The sequence below is a fragment of the Topomyia yanbarensis genome, chromosome 3 (assembly GCF_030247195.1).
Source record: "Topomyia yanbarensis strain Yona2022 chromosome 3, ASM3024719v1, whole genome shotgun sequence".
NCBI classification, from domain to species: domain Eukaryota; kingdom Metazoa; phylum Arthropoda; class Insecta; order Diptera; family Culicidae; genus Topomyia; species Topomyia yanbarensis.
The window spans coordinates 121,757,222-121,784,662 of record NC_080672.1 but is presented as its reverse complement, the minus strand read 5'-3'; the positions used below and the strand labels follow the sequence as shown (position 1 = coordinate 121,784,662).

The 27,441-nt window shown below is 40.2% G+C and overlaps 1 protein-coding gene across 1 annotated transcript in view; it reads right to left on the bottom strand.

Moving 5' to 3' along the window:
• The window catches only part of LOC131687449 (Krueppel-like factor 12), a 517,717-nt gene that overhangs the window by 370,742 nt on the left and 119,534 nt on the right, over nt 1-27,441 (bottom strand). Inside the window, exon 3 of the mRNA XM_058971535.1 lies at nt 6,383-6,418. Coding sequence (XP_058827518.1) covers nt 6,383-6,418 — 36 coding nt within the window. The remainder of the gene's footprint in view (nt 1-6,382; nt 6,419-27,441) is intronic.

Here is a 27,441-nt window from a genome sequence, read left to right as displayed (position 1 = left end):
GAAATCACAAGACGAATCAAATAGCTAGGCGTTACGGAACAGTTTGTTGCGTTTCGTTATCCACACTACAGTAGGATTTCTAGAAGATTCTCACTTCCTGAACAGAACAGTTGCGTTCAACTAAAAGTTGTAGCTGCCTATATATATAGCTCACACTACTAACACAAAATTCAGTGATTATCGATAGTTCGTTCTCAACTTATTAATCTGTGAAATACTGCACAGTCAATTATACAGTAATACTCGGAAGCAGTTGTATAATTACTTTCAATTCGTGAACCAATAAGATAAGTGAATTCTCTACAGAACTGCACAAGTTTTTATAATCAATTCTATGAACAGAATAAACCAACCAAGTCTAATTAAGATGACCACGAGTATTGACTGCCCCGCGAACTGAACAAGTTTTCCATATCCAAGTGTTCCGACAGCTTACAGACGTTGATGTGCGGAAACATTTTGGTCCTTCGAACCGGATTTAATCGCTGTCGGAACTGAAGAATGTCTATTCGGGCGCGAGTGTGTGAAATTAGTCGAAATAGGTCGGTATACCTCGTGGTCAAAAGAATCGAGTGATTCGTACAAAGCAATCCAAACTACGTGACCATACTCGTCACTGTGTGTGAATCCTCAATTACGTGAACACTTTAAGAACAGATCAGACGATTGCTGTGCCAACTATTAATCTGCTGGCGAAAAGAAGCCAGGTAGTGTGACGATGCGCGTCACCATGTGTGTGTTAAACCATACCCGCTAATCGGGCGAAAAACTTTTCGCATCAGAACAAAACTACAGTTCGGTGAAATCGACGAACAAGTTGCGCAAGCAAGTGTCAAAACGAACAATCATTCACAATAAAGTTATCGTCAGTGCAGTTCGTTTTCACGTCGGTCGCAAAACTAAAACCATGGACAAAATCGTGAAACAAAACGCGTTTGCGTCGCAGCGGGAATTAGCAAAACAGCTGGTGCACATTACTCATCAACTTGTCGACGGCCACATCTCTCAGGAAGAAGTTAATTTGATCATCTCAGCTTCAGCAGTAGTTCGAAAGTGGTGGCGAGAAAGGGCGGTTACTGTTGGCGAAGACGGTGTCATCCGCGGAGCTAACGAGGAGCTGGAAGAAGCATTTTTAATGCTATTGCTCAGATCTCGCAAAGCAAACAAAACGGTGGCCCAAACGGTGACAACGGCTATGGAGCAAACAAACCAGCACGGTGGAAAAATCATTCCACCCCGGTGTCATTTTTGCGGTGAAAAACATTTTTTGTTTAGATGCAACGATTTCCAGCAACAGTCACCAAGGAAGCGTTTGGAGTTTGTACAAGATTTCGAACTGTGCTACAACTGTTTCAGCCGCGATCATCGCACCATAACCTGTCGTCAGGGATCCCGATGTATGCGCTGCAATGGTAGGCACCATACTTTGCTACACACAGCAATGCAGGCGTAATGCATAAATCTACAGTACAGTTCAGTATACATTTTCACTATGAATTTCTTTGATTATTTGGCACGGAGCATTTTTTGAGTTTCTCTTTTTGTCGTTAAATACAAGTATGAATTATTTGTCCAATTTCTTCATCCACCATACCTGAGCCCTGTGGTAAATACTCTCCGATCTGATGCACGTTCAAATAAGGAAGCTATCATCCGTTTTGGTGTTCAGGAAAATTGCTCTGCCGTCATTCAAATTTCAAAATGAGATATTTTTATCACCCAGTTTCATTATATTCACAACGAAAATACTACCGCGTGGTGGTATAAGTCCTCGCCCATCTCGGGTGCATTTACCGGGTTGAATTGTGTAGAATTCAACCAACGTTCAACGTTGAACGTTCACGGCTTACAGAGCCACTGCAGTTCGGTGCACATACAACGCATCGGAGCTGGATTGAGATCCAGTAAACTAGAAAATGCACCCCCAATACCACCATCGTGCACAACGGATCATCAAATCGTTTTGGTGATATTTCCAACGAAGAGGATCGTTGGAGTTCAGTCCGGGGGTCTCAGCCCGCCGGAGTCGTTTCGGAAGGTTTCACTGTCCATTGTCCTAGTCCATTGGGACCTTCTTGTAAACATCGTAGTACAACAAACACATCACAACAGCAACATGTATCAATCGAAAGCAATCACAGCAAACACAGTATCAGAATCAATAACACCAATCGAGAAGAGGCAGAGCATCGTTTTTTCGTCCAGACAGAACCAGTCGGTGGCATAAGCCGATGAATAATATCAAAGCAGTCAACTCCACTCATCCAATCGACGTGATAGCCAAGCTGAACATTTCGGAGTATGTACCGTTCATCTCACCAAGCTTCCAGCTTCATATCTACTCAATCAACAATCGTCCCTGCAAGAAGAAATTTGAACCGATAATAGTGCACAAATTATTACGCTCTCCGTTTGTCGAGTAGTTTGCGGAGCGGCATCTTACAGAGATAGAACCAGCTCAGCGGCAGCAACAACACCACTCCACCCCTCCATCCCTTCTGTTTGGTGGCCACCGGCCATTGAACCAAGGTATACAAGTATTAGCAGCTCAATCCATCCCGATTGATATCGGTCATCCTAAACTGCATCAAAGCACTGCTCGCCGTAATAGTCCTATCATTTCTGATATGGTCTTAGCATAACTCCATCACGTTGGAGTCCATCTGAATCCATTTACCTTGAGGTGAAACAGCACTATCGTACATGGCGGATGGTGCTGCATTCGAACTTGCACAAGCAAATGAATCTCTCTTGGATGCTCGCAGGAGAGATTAAGAGTGTCTGCCCAAGCATGGGAGACAATCCTTCACGTAGGAACGCGAAGGCGTCATAGAGCATACCACGGATTACGTCGAGAGTCGGTTGAAATTAGCAGAACATTCCTCAGCAGATGCAGCCACACATCAGAAGTGGCTTCGAGGTTCCAGCAGCAACGCAAGCGGGGGTGGCACGGTTTTGGTTAACTCGATCAGAATTGCCACCCCAGCTTAACTCCAAGTTAAGTATTCTTTCCACAATTAACGCATCAGAAACTTATCCGTTTTCCTGTACAGGAACAGATTCAGACGGTTGATGACGCTGCTGTCAACAGGTCGGACTAACCAGCAATGTACCGATGCTTCCCGACACTTCAAGCAATCGTCATAGTCTACCAGCTAGCTGCATTGATAATGGAACAACCGTGATGAGGGGTGGAGGAGGTCAACGTAAACAATCAACGACAAGTAACTACAACCAACATGTCTCGCCCTGGAGGCCTAGGGTTCATCGCCAATTACCATGTAACGCAGTAGAAGCAACTCCATCAGACATTCGAATACATATAGATCGCAACAATACGCAACACCGGAAGTTATAGTTCTAATTCGACGGAAAATTCTTATTTATCAAATGGTCAGATGATAACAGCGCCATCATCAGCACACAGCCAACGAACAATGATAAGCAGCAGTTAGCATAGAGCGGTCCACAAGCAGGGCTAAAGGGAGTTCAGAAATCGAAAGTGAATTATTTAGCAGTCATGATTAGTACGAGTGAATATTAAATCTTATATTTTTGAAAGACCCGTCTTTCAAGGCGGGCGGTATGTTTAGGCCAGTTTCAGGATTGCATTTCATCGAGGTAGCGAAAGTTCACTGTAGCATAGGTTAATTCGAAATCACAAGACGAATCAAATAGCTAGGCGTTACGGAACAGTTTGTTGCGTTTCGTTATCCACACTACAGTAGGATTTCTAGAAGATTCTCACTTCCTGAACAGAACAGTTGCGTTCAACTAAAAGTTGTAGCTGCCTATATATATAGCTCACACTACTAACACAAAATTCAGTGATTATCGATAGTTCGTTCTCAACTTATTAATCTGTGAAATACTGCACAGTCAATTATACAGTAATACTCGGAAACAGTTGTATAATTACTTTCAATTCGTGAACCAATAAGATAAGTGAATTCTCTACAGAACTGCACAAGTTTTTATAATCAATTCTATGAACAGAATAAACCAACCAAGTCTAATTAAGATGACCACGAGTATTGACTGCCCCGCGAACTGAACAAGTTTTCCATATCCAAGTGTTCCGACAGCTTACAGACGTTGATGTGCGGAAACAATATGTATCGAGAGAAAAATAAACTTTGAATCTTTAACTTGAAAAATCGCATAATTGGCGGCACTGCCGCCAAAAATAATATTTTTTCTAGATTCCTTGAACAGTTTTCTTCTAAAGCCATCCTGCGGTTTGATAGAACCGGAGATATGATCAAAAGAAAATCAAGGGTTTTGTCAATTTGCCAAAACGGGGGGTGCTCCCATGACCCGAGGGGTGGTTCAATTGTCACAAAAATTTGGGTTTTTATATATTAGCCCTAGATGAACAATTCCTCCAAATTTGGTTCAAATCCGTGAAGGTCGATATCAAGTTTGCATCTTTTTTTGATCACTTCGCGTGGAATGACCCATATTCATATCTCCCATATTATTCAGTTAAATAATTATATTATTGAGGCCATCAAAGATAGAACTACGGAAACTATCTGATACGAGGAAGACTGTAGCAGAATGCTGATACTGTCCGTCACGCTGCAAGTTTCCATAGGTTCCAAAACTTAATTGGTTTTCATTATTATGCTCTATGTTTAAATATTTGGATGCAATTGTATTGAGAATACATCTAATTGTCTTGAAAAATGCTTGAACCATCACTGTTCTCTTAAATGAAGAAAGCATCCAGCTCATCCACGGAAGAAGTAAAAAAAATCATTCTATTTTATTTTTCATTTTGTAGTTTCTCGGTAAAGTTATTCAAAGGCACGGCATAGCAAAGCGAAGATTTTTTCTAATCAGAAAAAAAACGAGCGTAACGTTAAAATCTTTACAATAATGAAAGCCTTGTGAGAACTTTTATGTTTCTGTGAATTATGCCTATCGTCCATTATGCCTTACGTACATCATGCCAATCGTCCATTATGCCTAACGTATGTTCGTCTATTATGTCTAACGTCCATTATGCTTAACGTACCCTAACCTAACGTATGTATGCCAAACGTACTTATGCCTAACGTCGCGCACTCGTTTCGATCCATCCGATGAAACAATCGAATGGGATGTCTCTCCGACTATTCTGACGTTTGATTATCATTCATCAAACAATATGGTCGGTGTTAAGTCAGACCGGACTAAGTGACAAAATATTGATTTCGAGAAAAACGAGTTTAAAGTTTGAATCGCAGCATCCTTTACATTATGATTGGAAGTTTTTGTTTATTGTTACATATTTCAAATCTGGCAACAATCGATTGTAGCTGACGTTTTTCTTTGTCCAGTGCTATCATTATCTCATTTTTTGATGTTTTGCGACTTAGGCCGGTCTGACTTAACACCGACCATATTTAAGTCTGCTTAGTGGTCAGAAAGTCAAGTTCAAGCTTTACGTGCCGCAGTTCGTTTCGATTAACTTAATTGTACGCTGCCTTGAAATCCATGAACAGATGATGCAATACCGACTTCAGTTAAGTCTCTGGCATAAACCACCCATCTGTTGTCATAATGTATAGATGTTGTAAAATTTAGTAACTTCTTCCGATTCCAAACGTAACTTTGATTTTGGAAGCGGGCTTAGAATGTGGCCTGTATCGTTTTCCGTTTGGTTAGATTGCGGATGTTGAACGAAAACGATAAAGATTACCCGTTTGTTTTCAGCTAAGTACTAACATTATTCCCGTGTTGTATACCCATTTTATTGCTGTAATTTGTTTGTAGTAATGTTATTTTGATTGGTGTTTTAGTATATTTCAGCTACACAGCAGGTAGGTAGATAAACTCTTCATAAGTATTTAAAATAAAGAAAATTTACTTATAACCCTCGAAAACAAAATATCGCTCACAACTCCAACAAAACAAAATGTAATGCAACGTAAACACATTGGAGAATGTATTTCACGTTACTTGTAATAGACAGGGTGACACAACGTCATATGTTTGATAGCAGCGAAGAAACAAGGATTCCGTCAACCACCTCAACTACCGATTTGCCCCAAGTCTACTAGATGTTGTCATGCATTTTTGCTTTTGAACTTTAAAACTATTTTTTAATTTGTTCGTTTATTATACAACACATTGTGGTAGTTGGAAGGTATCAATTTCTTTGACATTTCTACAAACAAGGGATTAAATTTGGAGTAAGGGAGCTAAGGGTAGCAACGTTTAATTTTCAACATTTGACGAAATAGATCTTACATTTGTGTACATATTTTCTAAAAAATGATAATTTGAACCTAAATTTAAACCTACACAATTTTTAGCCACAATTCGTAAAATCACTATTCACGTGTAGCCGACTGGGTTTAACACGAACAGAAATTTTAGATTTTTTTTTGCTTACCTCCTTCGCAGACAGAGGGTCATTGCCGAGTCCATTCTGAAACAAGCAGATACAGAGTTTTTATTAGATATAAAATCCACAGTGAGAAAGAATGAAGTGGAAGTGACATCGAATTACAGTTTTGATTCTTGGAATTAGATTTTGGGATCGAATTCAGGACGATGTGTTGATTTAGTCTCGGAGTAACTGCTATTTCCGCCAATGTGGTTGTCAATCTTTTAACTTTCACTTTTCACAATTCAAGGTTGAGGTCAGTATACGTTATCTTATGATACGGTTTCATGGAATTAGTTTTTAATGTTCACAAAAGCTGAATATGAGTTCACCATACGCATTGTATAATAATTGAAATATAGGAAAGTTTAAAATTCAAAAATATATTATATTTATGTACAAATTAGAAGTCATAAGGGAAATATTTGATGTATTTCAATTGAAAGTTCAGTTACTCATTCACGTTGTTAAAGTTGCTCTAAGCATACAATGTTGCAGTACTATGGCTATACTCTCCCTCCGGTGCACTTAGCGTAAAATTCAAATCAGTCTTCTAGAATAGAGAAAGGAAAATCTGAGCAGCACAAAGTTCGTTCTGAATGGGTTTTCGATTGCCAAGAATGGCGGACTATGTGCGGGATGTGTGTGGTGCATAATGAGAAACGTCAATTTTAATGACAAATCGTTACGAAATCGAACACGGCAATCGTGAGGTGGACATAAAACTTAAAACTTCAAGTTTCAACCACATAAAAAACCCTCCGGTCCAGTCGCCCAGATTGGCGGAAGCGGGGCAACACGGCGGGAGCCCATTTGCCATTGTGTCGGAACAATGTCACTGGTGAGCACTGGGCTGCCTACCTACCGCTACAACGGCTGCTGGTGCTGCTGTTGCTGCTGCGACTAATGTCCGTTTGGGTAGTTGATGTCGTTTGGATTTGAACCACTTTGGCTTCGAGGTGCCTTTGACTGGTGGCCGCCTAATGTTGGAGTTGAAATGTCCTCTCGAGATTCTATCGAGTTCTTGTCTGTGACTAGTCGCTAGCCATACCAGCACAGCGAGCGAGGGTGCGAGAGAAAGGAGGTCAGCATTGGCCTTGCTCCATATACGCCCCAGTCAGTGCCATGTCGGTTCTGCAGCCACCCTCCGCCTATACAAGCCCCAGGGGATGTACTCTCCGGCCGGCGACGGACGACGATGATGGTGACGTGTTTTGCATTCGAGCCATTAATGTTCAGTTAGATTCGAATCAAGCTGAGGCTGTGTAGAAAAACCGCCTCCAGCCGGCAGCAACCACTCAGCGAACGGACATCAATCATCGATCGACGATTCAAACATAGGAAAAACTCTGTGTTCGAACGTGACAAAACATTGATGACTACAATGGACACAAAGTTTTATTATAATCGTAGACATCACCTTCTTCTTTCCCTTTCTACCGACGATTGTTTTTATAGATTCTTTATTTTAATGATCATGTTCCCAATTCGCCCCGTATACCCCGTCTTCTTAGGTAAGGCTCGGTCGATTAATAACATAGAGCTTTTTCCTCTGTACCCGCTCCGCTGGGTGGCGTGTGGCCAAGGTCTTTCTTTGTTTCATCAAATGAATTAAGATGTTAGCAACATCCGATTGGCATCGTGGCGTCGCGATGGTTGATTGATGATGTGGCACGGGACAAATTTGGCAGGCTTTCAGCATCATCGCCGGCCTGGGTTGAAATAGATTTATTTTCAGAGGACGTCGAATAGTGACAGTAGTTCGCGGCGGTCGATTTATAAGGAGTGTGCGCGTTTTGCTACCTCTTAATCAACAGAAAGTATCCCTGGACGTATTACCACCTGCAGCAATTCCATTTAGGGAATGATCGATGGTCGCTAATGAATTTGCAATTTGTTTTCTAACCATGTAAATTAATTTCATAGATCAACAATGCCATGGACTTCGCAATTCTGTGAAATTGTCTGATTTTGGCTTAGACGGCACCCATTTACTAAGCAAAATTTAATTTTTTTTTTTGAAAAATTGGGCCCTTCCCTACATGTTCTCAATTTTTCACAAATTAATAAACCCTCCTGGAAAAGTATATCACGTTATAATTCCACCCCTCCGGTCAAACCATCAACGAAAAGTTTTTTTTAAAATATTTTTTCTGACTTACAAGCTTTCAGAAAACACGTTATGTCGGGACATAACTGTTAGAATTTAGCTTCAAGGCGTGCCTAAAAATTTAAAGAATAAATGAATTAAAGGGGATTATCATATAAACGGTTAAAATCTTACTGAATCTATGCGAGTGGTTCAAACAAAAAGGTCCCATGTTAAAGGCTTAAACTTTTGTTCCATTTTAAAAACTTTAGCATAGATTTATTTTTCCTTAAAATATATTTGTTCATTTGGGAGATATTAACACGAAAATTATATTCAGTTGGCGTTCCGGATTGCATGAGTACGGATTGTTCGATTTTCATGATTTTGTTATCAAATTAAAGGTTAATTAGAAACTTAATATTTTATTTAAATTTTTCGGCAGGAAAACAATAAAATACATGCAATAAAATTAGACTAAACCGTTTTGCGCGTTAAGGGCACAAGACCTAATATAAATTAAGTTTTGCTTTTTTTGTGTTTCGAATTCATCTCGTCGGTAACTAGCACCATCTGGGTCTGTCTAGTTAGACGATGTATCTAAACTAGTACCCAAATTAGCACTAGTTAGACACAAAAAATTCCAAACAGTTCACTCGACATATGTGAAAGCCTACAGCCACATGTCCCGGGAAGCAAATATAGCTCTGGTTTGCTGACGAGAAAGCGAAGACGAACTCTTGTCTTTTGGTTCAAGAAACCAAACGCCAGTGTTTTTCTTAAAACTGCAGTAATTGCAATTATTGTGATTGGATTTCTATGGAGCAGTGCTGCAGGGAGCAGTTGAAATTAATGTTTACAATGAAATTTTGATATATCTTCGTTGTCTTGAAATATAAGTGAAAACTGATAAAACCTATCAATTTCGGTTGCTTTCGTCTACATTCGTCAATCGATTGGACTAGGAGTTCTAGGAGATGTTATTGAGCATGCGAAGGTAAAAATGGAGCAGCTTCTGGCACTGCAAGAAAAGAACCTATCTTGATCAAAGCAAGTTATTCGTGTTCCTTGACTCCAATAGTTTTATGAAAAAATTGTTTTGATGCGTTATATACGATAGAAAAAAGATGGACATGAAAGGGTAAATTAGCTTAATCAGCCTGAGTTCAATGTTATCTTTATGTGATCATATTTTGAAATAGTGGGGGAAAGGTTTTGGAAAGGTAGAGGAAGAGGAGGGTTAGAAGAGTGAGAGTGAAGGATGCGTCAGAAATCCTTCAGCTTATTTCGGTATGCGGGTTGTCAAAGGTGGTGATGATAAAGGGAGGTGTAAGGGTATCAGGAATCAGAATATATTGGCTTAAATGGCACGTTCCCCGTCGGGGATTTGTGCCTTGCCGTGTGTTTTCATCATTTCCTGAGCGGAAGGAAAGGATAAGGAGGTGTGGGGAAGTAGAATTGGAAGGGTGGGAAAAATAACAGCACAAAAACAAAAATAAACAACAGGCAAGTTAAACTCACAAGTAGTTCAACTTGCCTGCGAATAAGCCTAAAGCTCTTTACCACTTTGGATAAGAAACTTTAGTATGTCTCTGAGCTTCAGTCGTCCAAACATGGTTTCGTCTATATAAGGACGGCCAAAGACTCGAACTCGCAATGGCGCTACCGCTGGACAGTTGCATATCAGATGATATGAGGATCCGTAGTCGGATTTACAAAGATCACATGAAAAAGACTCAGCGCGCTGAATAGTTGCCATGTGATAATTGAGTTTGCAGTGGCCGGTTAAAGCCCTGGTTAGCGCGCCGCAATGGAGCTTCGAAAAATGTAGGAGATTTTTCGAAATCACTGGGCACGGTTGTTCTAGAAACGCCTTTGTTTGGCGACACGTTTGTAGATTTCTCCAATAATCGCGGTACTCGGACAAAGCCCAGGACCGTATTTTTTCCCTTATCCAACTTGTCGAAATTGGCAGAGCGGGCTCAGGACTAACGAAGTCAATCGCTGAACCTGCCCTGGCCAATTCGTCAGTCCATTCATTTCCAGTAGACCAGAATGTCCGGGCACCCAGATAAGGTAGATAGTGTTGACAATGCTTAGTTCTTCGATTTAGGTTCGGCACGCGATCACTACCGATCACCGGGATTTGTCTGCGCTAAGGGCCTTGATTGCAGTCTGACTATCGGAGCAGAAGTTTATAACTCTGCCAGACAAACTCAGTTGAAGGGCCGATTGTACCCCGCACATAATCGCAAAGATTTCTTAGAATACAGTACAGTATCTACCTAGTGAGTGAAATTGTTCCAATCTCATTTCACGACAATAGACACCAGCACCAGCACGTCTCTCCATCAGAGAACCGTCAGTGTAACAGACCACTTGCGTTTGTTGTTGTCTTTCCATAAAGCCAGACAACCACTCCTCTCGAGAGGGAATCTTCACATGGAATGTCCTGTAAGGAAAATTACATGTGAGTGTAATATCGCTGGGAGCAAGAATATCTTCACCCCATGTAACCATTTGTGACCACAATCGTGTATGACTGGTAGCAAGATCAACATGATTACTGTTCCAAATCCCAGTAACCTGCAGTCTGTATGCACATGATAGTGCTTCTTGTTTGAGGTGTACGTGTAATGGTTTGATATTTAGAAGTGCCTCAAGAGCAGCAGTCGGAGTCGTGGTGAAAGCACCAGTCAACGCCATGAGCGCCAATCTTTGCAGATGGTTTAGCTTTGACTGGACTGTCACCACCTCTCCCCTCTGCCACCACCCAAGGCATCCGTATGACAGTATTGGACGTACAATTGTCGTGTAAATCCAATAGATGTATTTAGGTTTGAGACCCCAGGTCTTTCCAAAAGTTCGTCTGCACTGCCCGAAGGCCATGCACGCTTTCTTGACTCTGAACCCAATGTGAGCAGACCAATTCAGTTTGCAATCCAATATGACCCAACGTATTTGACTTGATCTGCACACAGTAGCTCAGTATCAAAGAACTGCAAGGGACGAACCCCGGTTGTTATTCGCTTCTTCGTGAAAAGAACCATTGAAGTTTAGCTTGGGTTACCTGATAGTTTAACTTGTCGACACCACTGTTCGACAGCTCTTAATGCCTGTTGCATTAAGTCAAAGATTATTCCGATGCAAAATCCAGTAATTAGTATTTGGTAATCATCAGCAAACCCGTAGGTTGGAAATCCACGCTCATTGAGTTTCTTGAACAAGCCGTCAGCTACCAAGTTCCATAACAAAGGTGACAGAACGCCGCCCTGAGGACACCCGCAAATACTCAACTTCCGTATCTCAGCCTGTCGCAGTGACGAGCAAAGTATGCGGTTACTAAGCATTGCGTTTATCCAACCCGAGATACATGCAGGTATCCCATGACCGCGCGTCGCTTCCAGAATAGACTGGAAGGACACATTGTCAAAAGCACTCTCAATATCTAGGAATACGCCCAAGCTAGATTGCTAGAGAATGCTTTCTCAATGTTGTAAACAACATCGTGAAGCAGAGTGATCGTGGATTTCCCACACTGATACGCATGTTGCATTTTGTGCAGTGGTTATTCAACTAAACTAACGTTCCTGATGTGATGATCGATTATCCGTTCCAAAGCTTTCAGAAGAAAAGAACTTAAGCTGATAGGCCTAAAACTCTTGGCTTCTTCATAGCTTGAGCGCCCTCCTTTGGGAATAAATCTAACAGTTATTTCTTGCCATGCTTTCGGGATATACCCGGTAGCAAGATAGGATGCTAATATGAATGAGTTTGTCGTATCCACGACGTCATCTAAAAATAGGTCCCAGTTTGTAGATTTAGGATTACGATCTGTCACCACATTGAAGATGACATCAAAATGATCGAAAAATATATATTTATGATCGGATAGAGACGGTTCAGTTTCATTTGGATCCTGCCAATTTCCCAGCTCATGCAAAATTCTATCAGAGCAATATGTTATGTCTAACGCCTTCTCCCTCCCAGATCTCGCAAAAGTTGGTCGGTTTCTCACATTCAGAATATGGAGATTTGCACTACTTATGTACTCCATCAGTTCAGAGCCTCTCAGATTGATGTCTCAGCTGCCCCAAATGATGTGATGAGCATTCGCATCACTGCCGATAATGAGCGGAAGCCCATTTCTGATACAATATGATACAACGCTTTTGAAATCATCAGAAGGAGATGACTCGTTATGCGGTAGATATGCTGAACAGTATATATATATATATATATATATATATATATATATATATATATATATATATATATATATATATATATATATATATATATATATATATATATATATATATATATATATATATATATATATATATATATATATATATATATATATATATATATATATATATATATATATTTTTTTTTTGTCTGCGTTTCCGACAGTCAATGTAACTGTGACAACACAGATATCGCGAGTTTTGAGCTCCGATATGAGACACGCGTGAATAGTCTTATTTGCCAGAAAGCAAGCACGAGGCATTTCACGTGGGTTAGTCATGCCTGTCTTGTTGTAAGCAATGAAGGCAGTGTTAAGTAACTTTCCAAAATAGAAGTTTCCTTTGTGGAAATACGGTACTTGAACCAATGCTATGGAAACTTTACCTTCCTGCATGAGTCGAGATAAATTCATAGTTGCTGTACGTTTATGCTGGAGATTGATTTGTGCTATTCTAACCATTGTTGATTAGAGAACTGTACATTTCATTTCCAACATAAATTGCACAACTTGAGGACACCACGCAAGTTGGGATGTTAACGCATATAGCGAGCCATATCAGGTTTAAATGGGACACGATCATTCGATTTGCGAAGAAAATAATGGTCCACTGTGTCAGAGATTCGCATAACACAGTAAGGACAAAACCCAAAATGCTCCGTGCGCGACTGGCATATTTTTGACCCTCCAGTCATTCAAGTCCTCGGCACGAAACTACACCTTGACTTAGGGTCACCTAGTTTCAGTCACCTCCTACGATATGGGAGCAGGACCCCAGTGGCTCAACTCTTGGCCGGATACCACACGGCCTCCGGGCAGGTTCATCTGTACACATCGAAATTTGATAATCGAAACTCAACAAAACTTCACCGAACTACCATCAGCCGAGAGTCTCAGCAAACCCCCAGCCAACAAAAATTCGGAAAATTAAGTGGATCATCGGCGAAAAAACTTCGGTGTGTAGAGAGAACATTCCGCTGCGTAATGCAGCATACTGGGGAGTTCGCCCAACTCTTCCCAGGCTCCGTTCGCCATTGAGAATGTTTTAAACCCCCTCAACAATTTTACCCATAGCACGGGTCGCATGCCACTATGGAATTGGGGTTCCCTGTTTGGTGGATTTTTACCACTGGAACAGGTAGTCCGTAGTGTAATTCTTAGCCGGTTGAAACAACCACTACCGACACTACAAGGCTTATCTAGGCTGTTCGGAGAAAGAAGCTGACATTAAAGGACAACTTCCATAGATGGCCGAACAGCCAAAAACGTCAAAGGTGGTGATGTTGAAGGGAGGTGTTAGAGTAAGGAAGGGTCATGTAATACTCAACTGCATATTATGCCTTCCATTTGAGATTTGGTTTAAGAAAATCTGTTCAGTCATCACCGAAGAACCGATGTCACTTTAATTGTGGAATATGCCCGGAATTTGGGACTTCGGGAATCGTCGATAGTGGATAATATATTCAAAGAATGTTGGAGTGGCAATTAGTGATATAGATCTGCGAAACGAACTAATTTAATGACCTGGTTTTTAACCTTTTAGGTGTTACGATTGTAACGGTTTATATGAGAAATTCCAGTGTGGTTCTAACCAACCTGTAATTCTGGAACCAAAAGTCCGAACCGAATGAAATTCAATAGCTGTCAATGGGATTACTGTATCTTTCATTTAAAATTATCTTTGTAAAAATCAAACTAATGTTGCACCCATTTTACTATGTGTTGATATGGTGGGGTTTGGGCAGCGTTGGGCTCTGCTAAACCTCTACAAAAAGCCATAACTCCGTTAACAACTCCGACGAAGCGAATCTGTGCCGCTTCAGCCACTATCAAAGACCAAATATCTCAGAACTAAAAGCACCCTATTCGGAGTGCCAATTAGCACATTACGAGATACCAGCAAGATCCTAATTATGGCATACTGGCGGCAGAACACGGGTGTGAATAAAAATTTCGTATAAATTGAACTACGGATCGACAGCCACGCCATTCCACTACCCTAATCAGAGGTGTTGACATTTCCCCGAAATCCCGAGTGGGCTAATGGTACTGACTGTCCCCCGTACAGTTTAAACTTTGGTAGGTCTCCAAGAACGTTCGAAACCCGGCACCTGAGCCGGTGGAAGAAGGCTCAATTGAACGTTCCTGACTAACGCCAATCCGGCTCTGAACGCGGTAACCAATATAGGGCCGCATCAACCCTCGCATGTGACCTCACTGCTTATAAAGGTAACCATGGGATCACTACCTACTACGAAATAACCTACTACGGGTGAGCTAGTGACGTCGCCGACCCAGTAAAACGACCAAGTGCAACAGAAAATGCAGCCGCAGCATCTAGAGCAGCAAGAGCAGCCAAGAGCGGCAAAAAACCAATGGGACGCCAAGGAAAGCAAGAGTTTCAGCTGCTCACGCCAAAATCAAGCATAACACAAGAAAACCAGCAATCTGAGTTGCCTCACGCGATGAAGATGAGTCAAAAAATCGAAGTGCACTACGAGTTCATGAAAAGCAAGGGCAACGTGAATGACAGATCAGGGATCTAGTGATACGCGGTAGCTGACACCGAATGCGAACAGATGGCGCTAGTGGAGAGAGCTGAAAACGCTGAAAAAGCACTGAAGATCACGGAAGTAGCGAAAGCAGAAGCCTATGAGACGCCGAAAGGTGACTGGTATTCCCGTACCGTGAAAACAGGAGAGGATAGAAACCTAAGAAGACCATGAAGGTCGGTGAAGGACAACGAAACAACCGACAAATATAAAGTGGATGTTAAACTGTAGAAACAGTTAAAGAGAAGAGGAAAAAACAGAAAGAAAAGCACGAAAAGAAAAAAAAGAAGAACGAGAACCATTGACTGCACCAGAACTATAAGATAGACGCTCTAGTCGTCAAAGCAAAGGAGTCAAAGGGTGAGAAAGGATCCCAAGCTGAAGGAGTGTAGTAAGAACCAGGCGCACTCAGGAGATCGTCACCTCTTCCTCTCATCGATCGGGCCAAATCTCTCTCGCTATCTATTTTTAGGTCCAGTGGATTGCGCCCAAGGCTTGAGATATTTATTATCACTGTTTGCCCTGTTTGGGAGAGGTGACGATCTGATTATAGGAGACATTGGGGGTCGATGGGTCAATTAGGAGGTATTGGAGGCTGCGGCGCTGATCACGAAACTGTTGGGAACATGTGATGGCATCATCACAGTTTCTTGATGGCGGAGTGGTTAACGTACCCAACAAGAGACTAGGAGATCGCAGGTTCGATTCCTGCTTGAGGACATATCTTTTCTCAGTGTTTCCAATAAAAGGTGAGTTTTCACCGTTTCTTCATTCTCACCGTTCCGGTCATTCTTTCTCTGTCTGTTTTCCAGTGGACACGTTCATAAAAATCCTTGAAAAAGGAAAAAAAGACAAAGATTTACGTCCAAACAAGGAATATGGTAAAATCTGTTACGAATGACACTTTGAGAACCTTTTTCACCGATATTCTCAAAGGTGTTCGTTTAGTGAAAATGCGAGTGACTAAACCTACACCTTTTTATTTAATTCTTGTTTTAGGGTTTATGTTCGGCTTTCAGCCTTTTAAATATTTCACAAACGGAATATTTACTTTTCATTCGACGGCATGTATTGCACCTTGACGATAACACGGTAACTAGTTGAAGTCCTTGAAAAAGGCGCAATACATGCCGACGAAACGTCGGATAAAAAGTAAATATTCCATTTGTTATATATTTGAAAGGCTGGAAGCCGAACATAATTCCTAAAATGAATGCCATCAACAGTCGTTAGTTTTCCTCACAAATTTTTATTTTTTTTTACGTTTTAACGACATTCAATTAGCTAGAGATTACTGGGTAGGGAAAGTTATGAAACTTAGAGCCATAGTACTCAAGTGAGAGCAAGGATGTGAAGTAAACAGATCGGAAAACTAGAAGTGGCAGGGTCATTAGAACAGGCTTAATATCGTACGGGCTTAATCTTTGCCTTCTGATAATGAGGGTCGAGCTTAGGCAGAAAATGTGCTAACATAGTCGCAATAAAAAAAGGAAAAAATCACAAATTTTTATTTAATCATCAAATGAAAATCAGCGAGGGATGGCGAACCTATAAGCAATCGACGATGATCACATATCCTCGGCAGACCCCTATATGTCAGTTAGTGCTAGTGCCCTAAGACGATTTCGCTAGATTTTCAGAGCAGCGTGCACTCAGTGCGCTAGCGCGACTGCCGGAAGGACAAGGAAAACCATACGCTGAAGCAATTAGTTAAAACTCATCTACCACAGACGACTCTAACCAGCAGCCACCGACACATATACATAAACCACAAATAGCCGTCCAATCAACCAATAGCGCAGGAACAGCGACTACGACAAGCGCTTCCAAACCAGCATCATCAGTAAAGAAACAAATGACTATGATGACGACTTTATAACAGCGATCCGTAAGAACAAGAAACAAATAAGAACGTTTGGCCGCCAATGGCACGAAATCAGTACCAATGAGTATATGGATATGAACGATAACGCGAGGGAAGGCAGACCGTATGAGCCCCAAGTTGCGACAGATAACGCATCTAATGTTTCGCCGCCAAGGAAAAGGCTCTCCACACGCAGTAGCAAATTGCGTCAGCACGATTCGGCAGATTTGTATTTGCTGTTTTTTTTCATTTTTTGCTTGTTGTAAAAGTATGAAAGATCCACGGCGTAGTTGTGTTGTTTCATAAAACCTACACAAAAAATAAATAAAATAAAACTTTACTACTAATTTTTTGGTCATTTTTCAAACAATACTTTTTGGATATCTTTTGCATGTCGTTGTCGATGAGAGACTTAAATGTAATCTCATTCATTATTCCTATGTAATTCAATTCACTAACGTGATCAACAGTCGCACCATTAATTTCAACATTAACGCTATGTCTAATACTAGCGGAGGAAATAATCATGTATTTATGTTCAGCACCATTTAGCTTTAATTGTTAAAATTTTATTCAACGACCGAGAGAATGTAAGTTTGTGTTCAGATATGCCACGGTTTCATTTATGTCCTGAGCTTTAATGAACAGAACAGTGTCGTCAGCAATCAAATTTATGTCACGAAATCGTAAGTCTTGCCTCATATCATTTATATACGTAGCGAATAAAATAGGACCTAAGAGACTACCTTGCGGTACTCCAAGTGGTTTGTCGTGAGAACTGGTTACAAAATCGATAAAAACATTTTTTAGAGCTCTATTACAACTGCCTTGTTATCTAAATTCCCGTTCCGTGAAATCCACGCTTCTCGAAACAAGTTGAAACATTGCTTGTTTCGAATATCTTTTCCAGTACTTAATGTTAACTTTATTCTCCTCATTGATCATTGTCCAGCAAAATTTTCATAATCTCAAATGTTACAATCGGCCTCTACTTACGAATTAACCCAATCAAAATTGAAGTACACGTGATCCATCGAAGTTCTACTAGGTTTGGAAATTCTTGTAAATTAATTATTAGTTTCCTTGAAATTATAAAACTCAAAGAATTGCTTTAATAGATTCGAATTCAGATCACTGAGGTAATAATGTTGAAACCGCCCGTAATTACATTACATTTTCATAAATCAATTAAATTTTTCCGTCAGTTTTCGGAAATTTCTATAAACCGTAATTAGTATATTTTGACCTTTCCAGGGACATTACTGCACTAATTTCTGTATTACTAGATTCGATGAATTGCATATAAACACACTCAAAGCTTTGCTTCTTTTCTAAGGAACAGTTAAACAACAAATGCGGCATGGCTCACAAGCTTACATAAATAATTAATGTTTTTATTTTGTTACCTATAAATACATTTTATGAATATTTTTTCCATAGAATATAATCTAGTATTTTCCATTTTTTATGAACTCAGCGATCTTAGTTATCGTGAAATTTAGTCTATTCAACATTAGCAAATGTATCAAATCCTCGGCTGTGCCTTTTCGTAATCGTTTTTTCGCATTCCCTCCCGTCCAACACCGATCAAACGTTCAATAAATGGAAGTTTTTGCCATTCCTATCGATGATTGCTGGCACTGGCAGCTGCAGCGCACCGAGAGTCAGTGTGTCAGTCAGTCAGTCAGCCAGTCAGTCACTGCGCGGACGTCGAAGCGGGAAATTCAATTGGATCGAAATTAATTTCTTCTACGATTGAGATCGATTTTTGCCGATGTGCATTTGATTTATGCTTCCTCCGGTTGGAAATTAATCAGAATTTACGGTTAACTGTCAGACTATTTTTCCACAAGCCCACCCTCTTGGGCCCACACTCCCGACAGAGGCAATTGGTTGGTATCTATTACTGGCGTTCGAGTGACGTTCCTCGGGAAGCTTTTTTTTATCCTCTATCTTTGCTTCTCTTCGCAACGCCACTAATCAGTGTGATTGATTTGATATTGCTTCCGCGTGTGGAGCTATCCTACACTGGCGTCTTCGACTATCGCAGATGGATTGGAATATTGAGCGTTTCGAGCGGTTTTGTTGTTGTTGTACTACGGCAGTAGTGTGGGAATGAGGCGAATTCAGGCCATTTTTGCATATATTAACCATTACTGAGACCTTCAATATTAGTTGATATTCGTTATCACAGTTGTTTCGACAGGAACTTCCTAACTAGTAAGATTATGATAAAAAAGCTAAATTGTCATAATGTAACAGAAGCTTCTATAGTTTAATTTCATTTAAACTACGTATTTTCGTCCAATTTGGGTGATCATTTTTCTCTATCGCATAATACGAGGATGTTATATTCGTTTACATCAAAAGTAGTTTTTTATTAACCTTCTGACAGTCGTGCTAATACACTGAATCCACATACATAGCTCTGTAAATCGAACAAAGTTTTCATTAAGCACTAGTGAGCCATTTAGGCGACATCTGGCGGGTTAAAAAATCTTCTTTGATATCAAACTAATTTCCGTTAATAGCGATCCGGAAATTGGCATTTCTCTAACGACTGATTAAATTTCAATGCGATTTTTTCTGATTCAATAAGTTCTGCAATTCACTAAAAAAATCGATTCCATTCGAAGCATCCTTCAAACAACTTTGTTGGAGAACCTACTTAAGTTTTTTTCTTCCAAATTGTAGTTGGAAAAAGCCCCACAGACTGCAGCGATGACGAAAAGGTACAAACTCTAACCGCCCGGTCGAACAACGTACGTATTGCGTGCCCATTGCCCATGCCCATCTCCGTCTTCGCTAATGAACTTCAAATAGCTTTCGATGGGTCGGCTCGGCGCTACAGTGAGAGGCAATACTGTGAACAATTTTGGACTTTTCCCCTCATCATAATCGACTGTCGAGCGGAGCGCCGATCTTCTCGAAGACGACGACCGACACGACGAGGGTTAATCTACTTTTAATCAACGGGCCTGGCCTCTTGATGATTTCAGTCCGCCAGAAGCCATCTGGCCGTGTATGGAGGTATACCGGACTGGGTACCGTGGCCGACAACGATGAGACGGGCTAACGTTTTCAAGGTAAGTTAATGTAGAAAAATATCTCACGCAACCTTCGACTGCTGCGGATTCCTCAAATTTGGTACTGGGCGTTTGGGGTTGGGTGGGATCGTCTTATTGATTGGCCCAAAGCACATCAGCACGGTGGTCCTTGTAGTATATCGTTGGTTGTGGCTAAGTAAGTGTAACACCAGATGTCGCGAGTGGTGATTACAGTCAATCATGTAAGAAAAGTTACTTTGCGGTTGATTTGGTTGTATGCATTTAGATCATTTGATTTTGGGTAATGGAATCCGTAAAAAACGACCATTACATGGAATGAACGCTTGAATGAATGGTAAAACGAAGCTTAGATATTCATGTATTTTGCACATGTAGGGTGCGCCAGCTGGATTTTTCAACATTGAACAACTCCGCCATTTTTCAGCCGATTTTCACAAGTAAACAAGTGTTATAGGATATTTTATGCCATTTATTATAAACCAGGTTTAGAATACAACGTCCACCCTCATTTGATACACAAAAAGATGGGTGGGTAATGTCTGCGACATAACCGGAGAGATGTAGAATACATAAAGAACACGTTCTTCAAATATGTTGATACTCATTGGAATTTTCGGACAAAAGGTGATTTGGGCGAGGAATATTTCAAATTATTCTTTACAAAAATGATGGTGGTCCTGAAAAGGACCGGTTTTGTTGGCGTTGTTGGCCTTGGTGAGGGAGATGGCTAACGATGAAATTAATTGTTAGCATGAGGAAGTCGCGTAGTACTGGCCAATGGAAGAACAGATAATAATTGATTCCTGAAAATCAATTTTTCTTTATTCATGTAAATTATACATACTTACAAATCTAATAGAAGATTCCTGGTCATATTTCTGAATCATTAGTGCGAACATTGTGTAATTTGGTTAAGTACAATGAAAGTTACAAACTTTCCAAACTCGACCTTCTGTTCCTTCAGAAATATTGAAATGGGGTGTCTATATTAAACCGTTAGTCGTGGTCACAATAAAAAAGATGGGTGGGTAATGTCTGCGACATAACCGGAGAGATGTAGAATACATAAAGAACACGTTCTTCAAATATGTTGATACTCATTGGAATTTTCGGACAAAAGGTGATTTGGGCGAGGAATATTTCAAATTATTCTTTACAAAAATGATGGTGGTCCTGAAAAGGACCGGTTTTGTTGGCGTTGTTGGCCTTGGTGAGGGAGATGGCTAACGATGAAATTAATTGTTAGCATGAGGAAGTCGCGTAGTACTGGCCAATGGAAGAACAGATAATAATTGATTCCTGAAAATCAATTTTTCTTTATTCATGTAAATTATACATACTTACAAATCTAATAGAAGATTCCTGGTCATATTTCTGAATCATTAGTGCGAACATTGTGTAATTTGGTTAAGTACAATGAAAGTTACAAACTTTCCAAACTCGACCTTCTGTTCCTTCAGAAATATTGAAATGGGGTGTCTATATTAAACCGTTAGTCGTGGTCACAATAAAAAAGATGGGTGGGTAATGTCTGCGACATAACCGGAGAGATGTAGAATACATAAAGAACACGTTCTTCAAATATGTTGATACTCATTGGAATTTTCGGACAAAAGGTGATTTGGGCGAGGAATATTTCAAATTATTCTTTACAAAAATGATGGTGGTCCTGAAAAGGACCGGTTTTGTTGGCGTTGTTGGCCTTGGTGAGGGAGATGGCTAACGATGAAATTAATTGTTAGCATGAGGAAGTCGCGTAGTACTGGCCAATGGAAGAACAGATAATAATTGATTCCTGAAAATCAATTTTTCTTTATTCATGTAAATTATACATACTTACAAATCTAATAGAAGATTCCTGGTCATATTTCTGAATCATTAGTGCGAACATTGTGTAATTTGGTTAAGTACAATGAAAGTTACAAACTTTCCAAACTCGACCTTCTGTTCCTTCAGAAATATTGAAATGGGGTGTCTATATTAAACCGTTAGTCGTGGTCACAATAAAAAAGATGGGTGGGTAATGTCTGCGACATAACCGGAGAGATGTAGAATACATAAAGAACACGTTCTTCAAATATGTTGATACTCATTGGAATTTTCGGACAAAAGGTGATTTGGGCGAGGAATATTTCAAATTATTCTTTACAAAAATGATGGTGGTCCTGAAAAGGACCGGTTTTGTTGGCGTTGTTGGCCTTGGTGAGGGAGATGGCTAACGATGAAATTAATTGTTAGCATGAGGAAGTCGCGTAGTACTGGCCAATGGAAGAACAGATAATAATTGATTCCTGAAAATCAATTTTTCTTTATTCATGTAAATTATGCATACTTACAAATCTAATAGAAGATTCCTGGTCATATTTCTGAATCATTAGTGCGAACATTGTGTAATTTGGTTAAGTACAATGAAAGTTACAAACTTTCCAAACTCGACCTTCTGTTCCTTCAGAAATATTGAAATGGGGTGTCTATATTAAACCGTTAGTCGTGGTCACAATAAAAAAGATGGGTGGGTAATGTCTGCGACATAACCGGAGTGTCGTAACTACACTTGTGACGTTAATCCAAATCTAATGATATGCAACGAAATTACGTTTGCATGTGAAATTTTCAAATGATTCGTTATAATTATGGTTAAAAATTCTAATTGGAAATTCTTTTCCATCACCAACTATTTTTCTTTTTTCGAATCTACAGCATTCTTTGAAAATATTGTTGAAATGTTATTGATGAAAAACTGAAAATGCGTTTGGCAACACTGCTCACTAAATGGATGGTGGGAAGACGCACATTCGTTTTGATTATGCTAGTATTAGTAGCAGAAAAGAAAGAAAAGGCGCATGGCCCGAAAACGAGCAAGCGAGAGAGCGATAGTAGTTCGTATTCGCTCTACTAAACTAAAAAAAAAGATGGGTGGGTAATGTCTGTAACATAACCGGAGCATCGTGACTTCACTTCGAGACGTTAATTTAAATCTAATGATTTATGCAGTTAATCAAAGGAGGCTGCCAAAAAGTTCGAATAAAAGCAAGCGACTAGTGTACTTTGCACGTTCTATATTTTATCAATACTAGAGAGGATCAATAAAATAATTCAAATTGTAATTCAGCTTTTTGTTGGTGGCTGCGTCCTCAAATGCGCACCCCACTTTGACAAGTCCTCCGTCCAATATCAATTTTGACAAATCAACAGTCTTGTCAAATTTGACAAAACGTGCTTTAGATTCAAATTTTTGATCGCGGTAGGCGTTCACTTCTGCTCTCAACTAAAATTGAACGTCAAATAAATATTGTTTTTCAGTTGAAAAACTAAACTGATTTCGGTACGGATTCGCACAGTTAACTGTAGTTCCATTCAACAGCGGCACTCAACTCGAAATATGGATACAGAACATCTGCTATTCAAAACTATTAGCTACTCGCAATCGGCATACAAAAATCGGTCGACCATTAATTTTGCTACAAATTTGTATCCAAAATCAGATGCGAACAAACATTGTTTAGGTCTACTTTTAGGTACTGTATCGTTAAAGATGCTTTTCCTGGTGGTTTAAAAGCAAGTTTCATGTGCTATTATTAGTCATTTCATGTGTGATGAATTTAGGTAAGAGCAGAGGTTCTAATCGCATAATTCTCTCGACACTTTCCAAAAGCTGAGAATCTGCTTATAAATAAAGAAGGATATATGATAGCCATGAAACTCAAGGCTGATGAGACCGCTTGTCAAAATTGACACTGCTGACGAGTTGTCAAAGTTGACACTGTACAGACGACTTGTCAAAATAGAGTGCGCATTTAAAAACGCAGCCACCAGCAAAAAGCTGAATAGCGACATGCAATTGTGGCAACACTGGCCATGAGATGGTGGGGGAACACGCACATTAGTTTTAGTTATGATGGTATTAGCAGCAGAAAGGAATGGAAAAGCAGTGCACGAAAACGAGCGAGAGAGGATAATTTAAATTCTCTTTCTTTCTTTCCACACATCGTATTTCTTATATAGCTTTCTGAAAATTATTTGTTATACACCATAAAATGTAAATTTCAGTTTAACTCTTATTAGAACATAATTAATTGGTCCTGAAAAGAACCGTTTACTGTTTTATTGCGGGAGCATAATTCAGACGCACTCCTCGCGGACACGGTGAGCCAGAAAGCACTATTTTGCATCCTCCAACAAACCGACCAAGTAGGCATCGTTGGCTTCTCGGGGCATCATTACGACTGAGCTTTGTAAGCGTAGCTCGACTTTGCAGTCCTGTACAATCTCACGAACCAGACGCTGGAACGATAGCCTACGGATTAGTTGCCCTTTAGTTGGGGCGAAATTCTTGCAGGGCGACAGTTCCGATGAGTCACCAGTAGCTGGGGCACTTTTTCCGTCCGTCGCTATTGCCAACTGCTTTCCTTCGGTGGACTGGCTGCTTGCTAGTGCTTGAACGAATACGAATGATGAGTAAAACCGACCGACCAATATTCATATATGAACACACGAGAAAGCACTACTATCGCTCTCTCGCTCGTTTTCGTGCCATTCCTGCGCCTTTCCTTTCCGTTCGGCTACCAATACTAGCATAACCAAAACGAATATTCTGTCTTTCCATCGCCTTCAATCTAGTGGCCAGTGCTAGCAAACTTGCATGTTCAGTTTTCAATAACAACATTCAAACAATATTTTCAAAGAATGTTGCAGATTTGAAAAGAAGGAAGGAAAAGATTTTCACAAATTTAAATTCTTTCGTGTTATTTGTTAGCGCTGATAAAGGCTATTTAGTTTGCTACTAGCAAGGAGCTGCACAAACAAATCGATTTATGCAGTTAATCAACGGAGGCTGCCAAAAAGTTCGAATAAAAGCATGCGACTAGTGTACTTTGCACGTTCTATATTTTATCAATACTAGAGAGGATCAATAAAATAATTCAAATTGTAATAGCGACATGCAATTGTGGCAACACTGGCCATGAGATGGTGGGGGAACACGCACATTCGTTTTAGTTATGATGGTATTAGCAGCAGAAAGGAATGGAAAAGCAGTGCACGAAAACGAGCGAGAGAGGATAATTTAAATTCTCTTTCTTTCTTTCCACACATCGTATTTCTTATATAGCTTTCTGAAAATTATTTGTTATACACCATAAAATGTAAATTTCAGTTTAACTCTTATTAGAACATAATTAATTGGTCCTGAAAAGAACCGTTTACTGTTTTATTGCGGGAGCATAATTCAGACGCACTCCTCGCGGACACGGTGAGCCAGAAAGCACTATTTTGCATCCTCCAACAAACCGACCAAGTAGGCATCGTTGGCTTCTCGGGGCATCATTACGATTGAGCTTTGTAAGCGTAGCTCGACTTTGCAGTCCTGTACAATCTCACGAACCAGACGCTGGAACGATAGCCTACGGATTAGTTGCCCTTTAGTTGGGGCGAAATTCTTGCAGGGCGACAGTTCCGATGAGTCACCAGTAGCTGGGGCACTTTTTCCGTCCGTCGCTATTGCCAACTGCTTTCCTTCGGTGGACTGGCTGCTTGCTAGTGCTTGAACGAATACGAATGATGAGTAAAACCGACCGACCAATATTCATATATGAACACACGAGAAAGCACTACTATCGCTCTCTCGCTCGTTTTCGTGCCATTCCTGCGCCTTTCCTTTCCGTTCGGCTACCAATACTAGCATAACCAAAACGAATATTCTGTCTTTCCATCGCCTTCAATCTAGTGGCCAGTGCTAGCAAACTTGCATGTTCAGTTTTCAATAACAACATTCAAACAATATTTTCAAAGAATGTTGCAGATTTGAAAAGAAGGAAGGAAAAGATTTTCACAAATTTAAATTCTTTCGTGTTATTTGTTAGCGCTGATAAAGGCTATTTAGTTTGCTACTAGCAAGGAGCTGCACAAACAAATCGATTTATGCAGTTAATCAACGGAGGCTGCCAAAAAGTTCGAATAAAAGCATGCGACTAGTGTACTTTGCACGTTCTATATTTTATCAATACTAGAGAGGATCAATAAAATAATTCAAATTGTAATAGCGACATGCAATTGTGGCAACACTGGCCATGAGATGGTGGGGGAACACGCACATTCGTTTTAGTTATGATGGTATTAGCAGCAGAAAGGAATGGAAAAGCAGTGCACGAAAACGAGCGAGAGAGGATAATTTAAATTCTCTTTCTTTCTTTCCACACATCGTATTTCTTATATAGCTTTCTGAAAATTATTTGTTATACACCATAAAATGTAAATTTCAGTTTAACTCTTATTAGAACATAATTAATTGGTCCTGTAAAGAACCGTTTATTGTTTTATTGCGGGAGCATAATTCAGACGCACTCCCAGCGGACACGGTGAGCTAGAAAGCACTATTTTGCATTCTCGAACAAACCGACCAAGTAGGCATCGTTGTCTTCTCGGGGCATCATTACGACTGAGCTTTGTAAGCGTAGCTCGACTTTGCAGTCCTGCACAATCTCACGACCCAGACGCTGGAACGATAGCCTACTCTGTTGCCCTTTAGTTGGGGCGAAATTCTTGCAGGGCGACAGTTCCGATGAGTCACCAGTAGCTGGGGCACTTTTTCCGTCCGTCGCTATTGCCAACTGCTTTCCTTCGGTGGACTGGCTGCTTGCTAGTGCTTGAACGAATACGAATGATGAGAAAAACCGAACGACCAATATTCATATATGAACACACGAGAAAGCACTACTATCGCTCGTTTTCGTGCCATTCCTTTCCGTTTGGCTACCAATACTAGCATAACCAAAACGAATATTCTGTCTTTCCATCGCCTTCAATCTAGTGGCCAGTGCTAGCAAACTTGCATGTTCAGTTTTTCAATAACAACATTCAAACAATATTTTCAAAGAATGTTGCAGATTTGAAAAGAAGGAAGGAAAAGATTTTCACAAATTTAAATTCTTTCGTGTTATTTGTTAGCGCTGATAAAGGCTATTTAGTTTGCTACTAGCAAGGAGCTGCACAAACAAATCGATTTATGCAGTTAATCAACGGAGGCTGCCAAAAAGTTCGAATAAAAGCATGCGACTAGTGTACTTTGCACGTTCTATATTTTATCAATACTAGAGAGGATCAATAAAATAATTCAAATTGTAATAGCGACATGCAATTGTGGCAACACTGGTCATGAGATGGTGGGGGAACACGCACATTCGTTTTAGTTATGATGGTAGTAGCAGCAGAAAGGAATGGAAAAGCAGTGCACGAAAACGAGCGA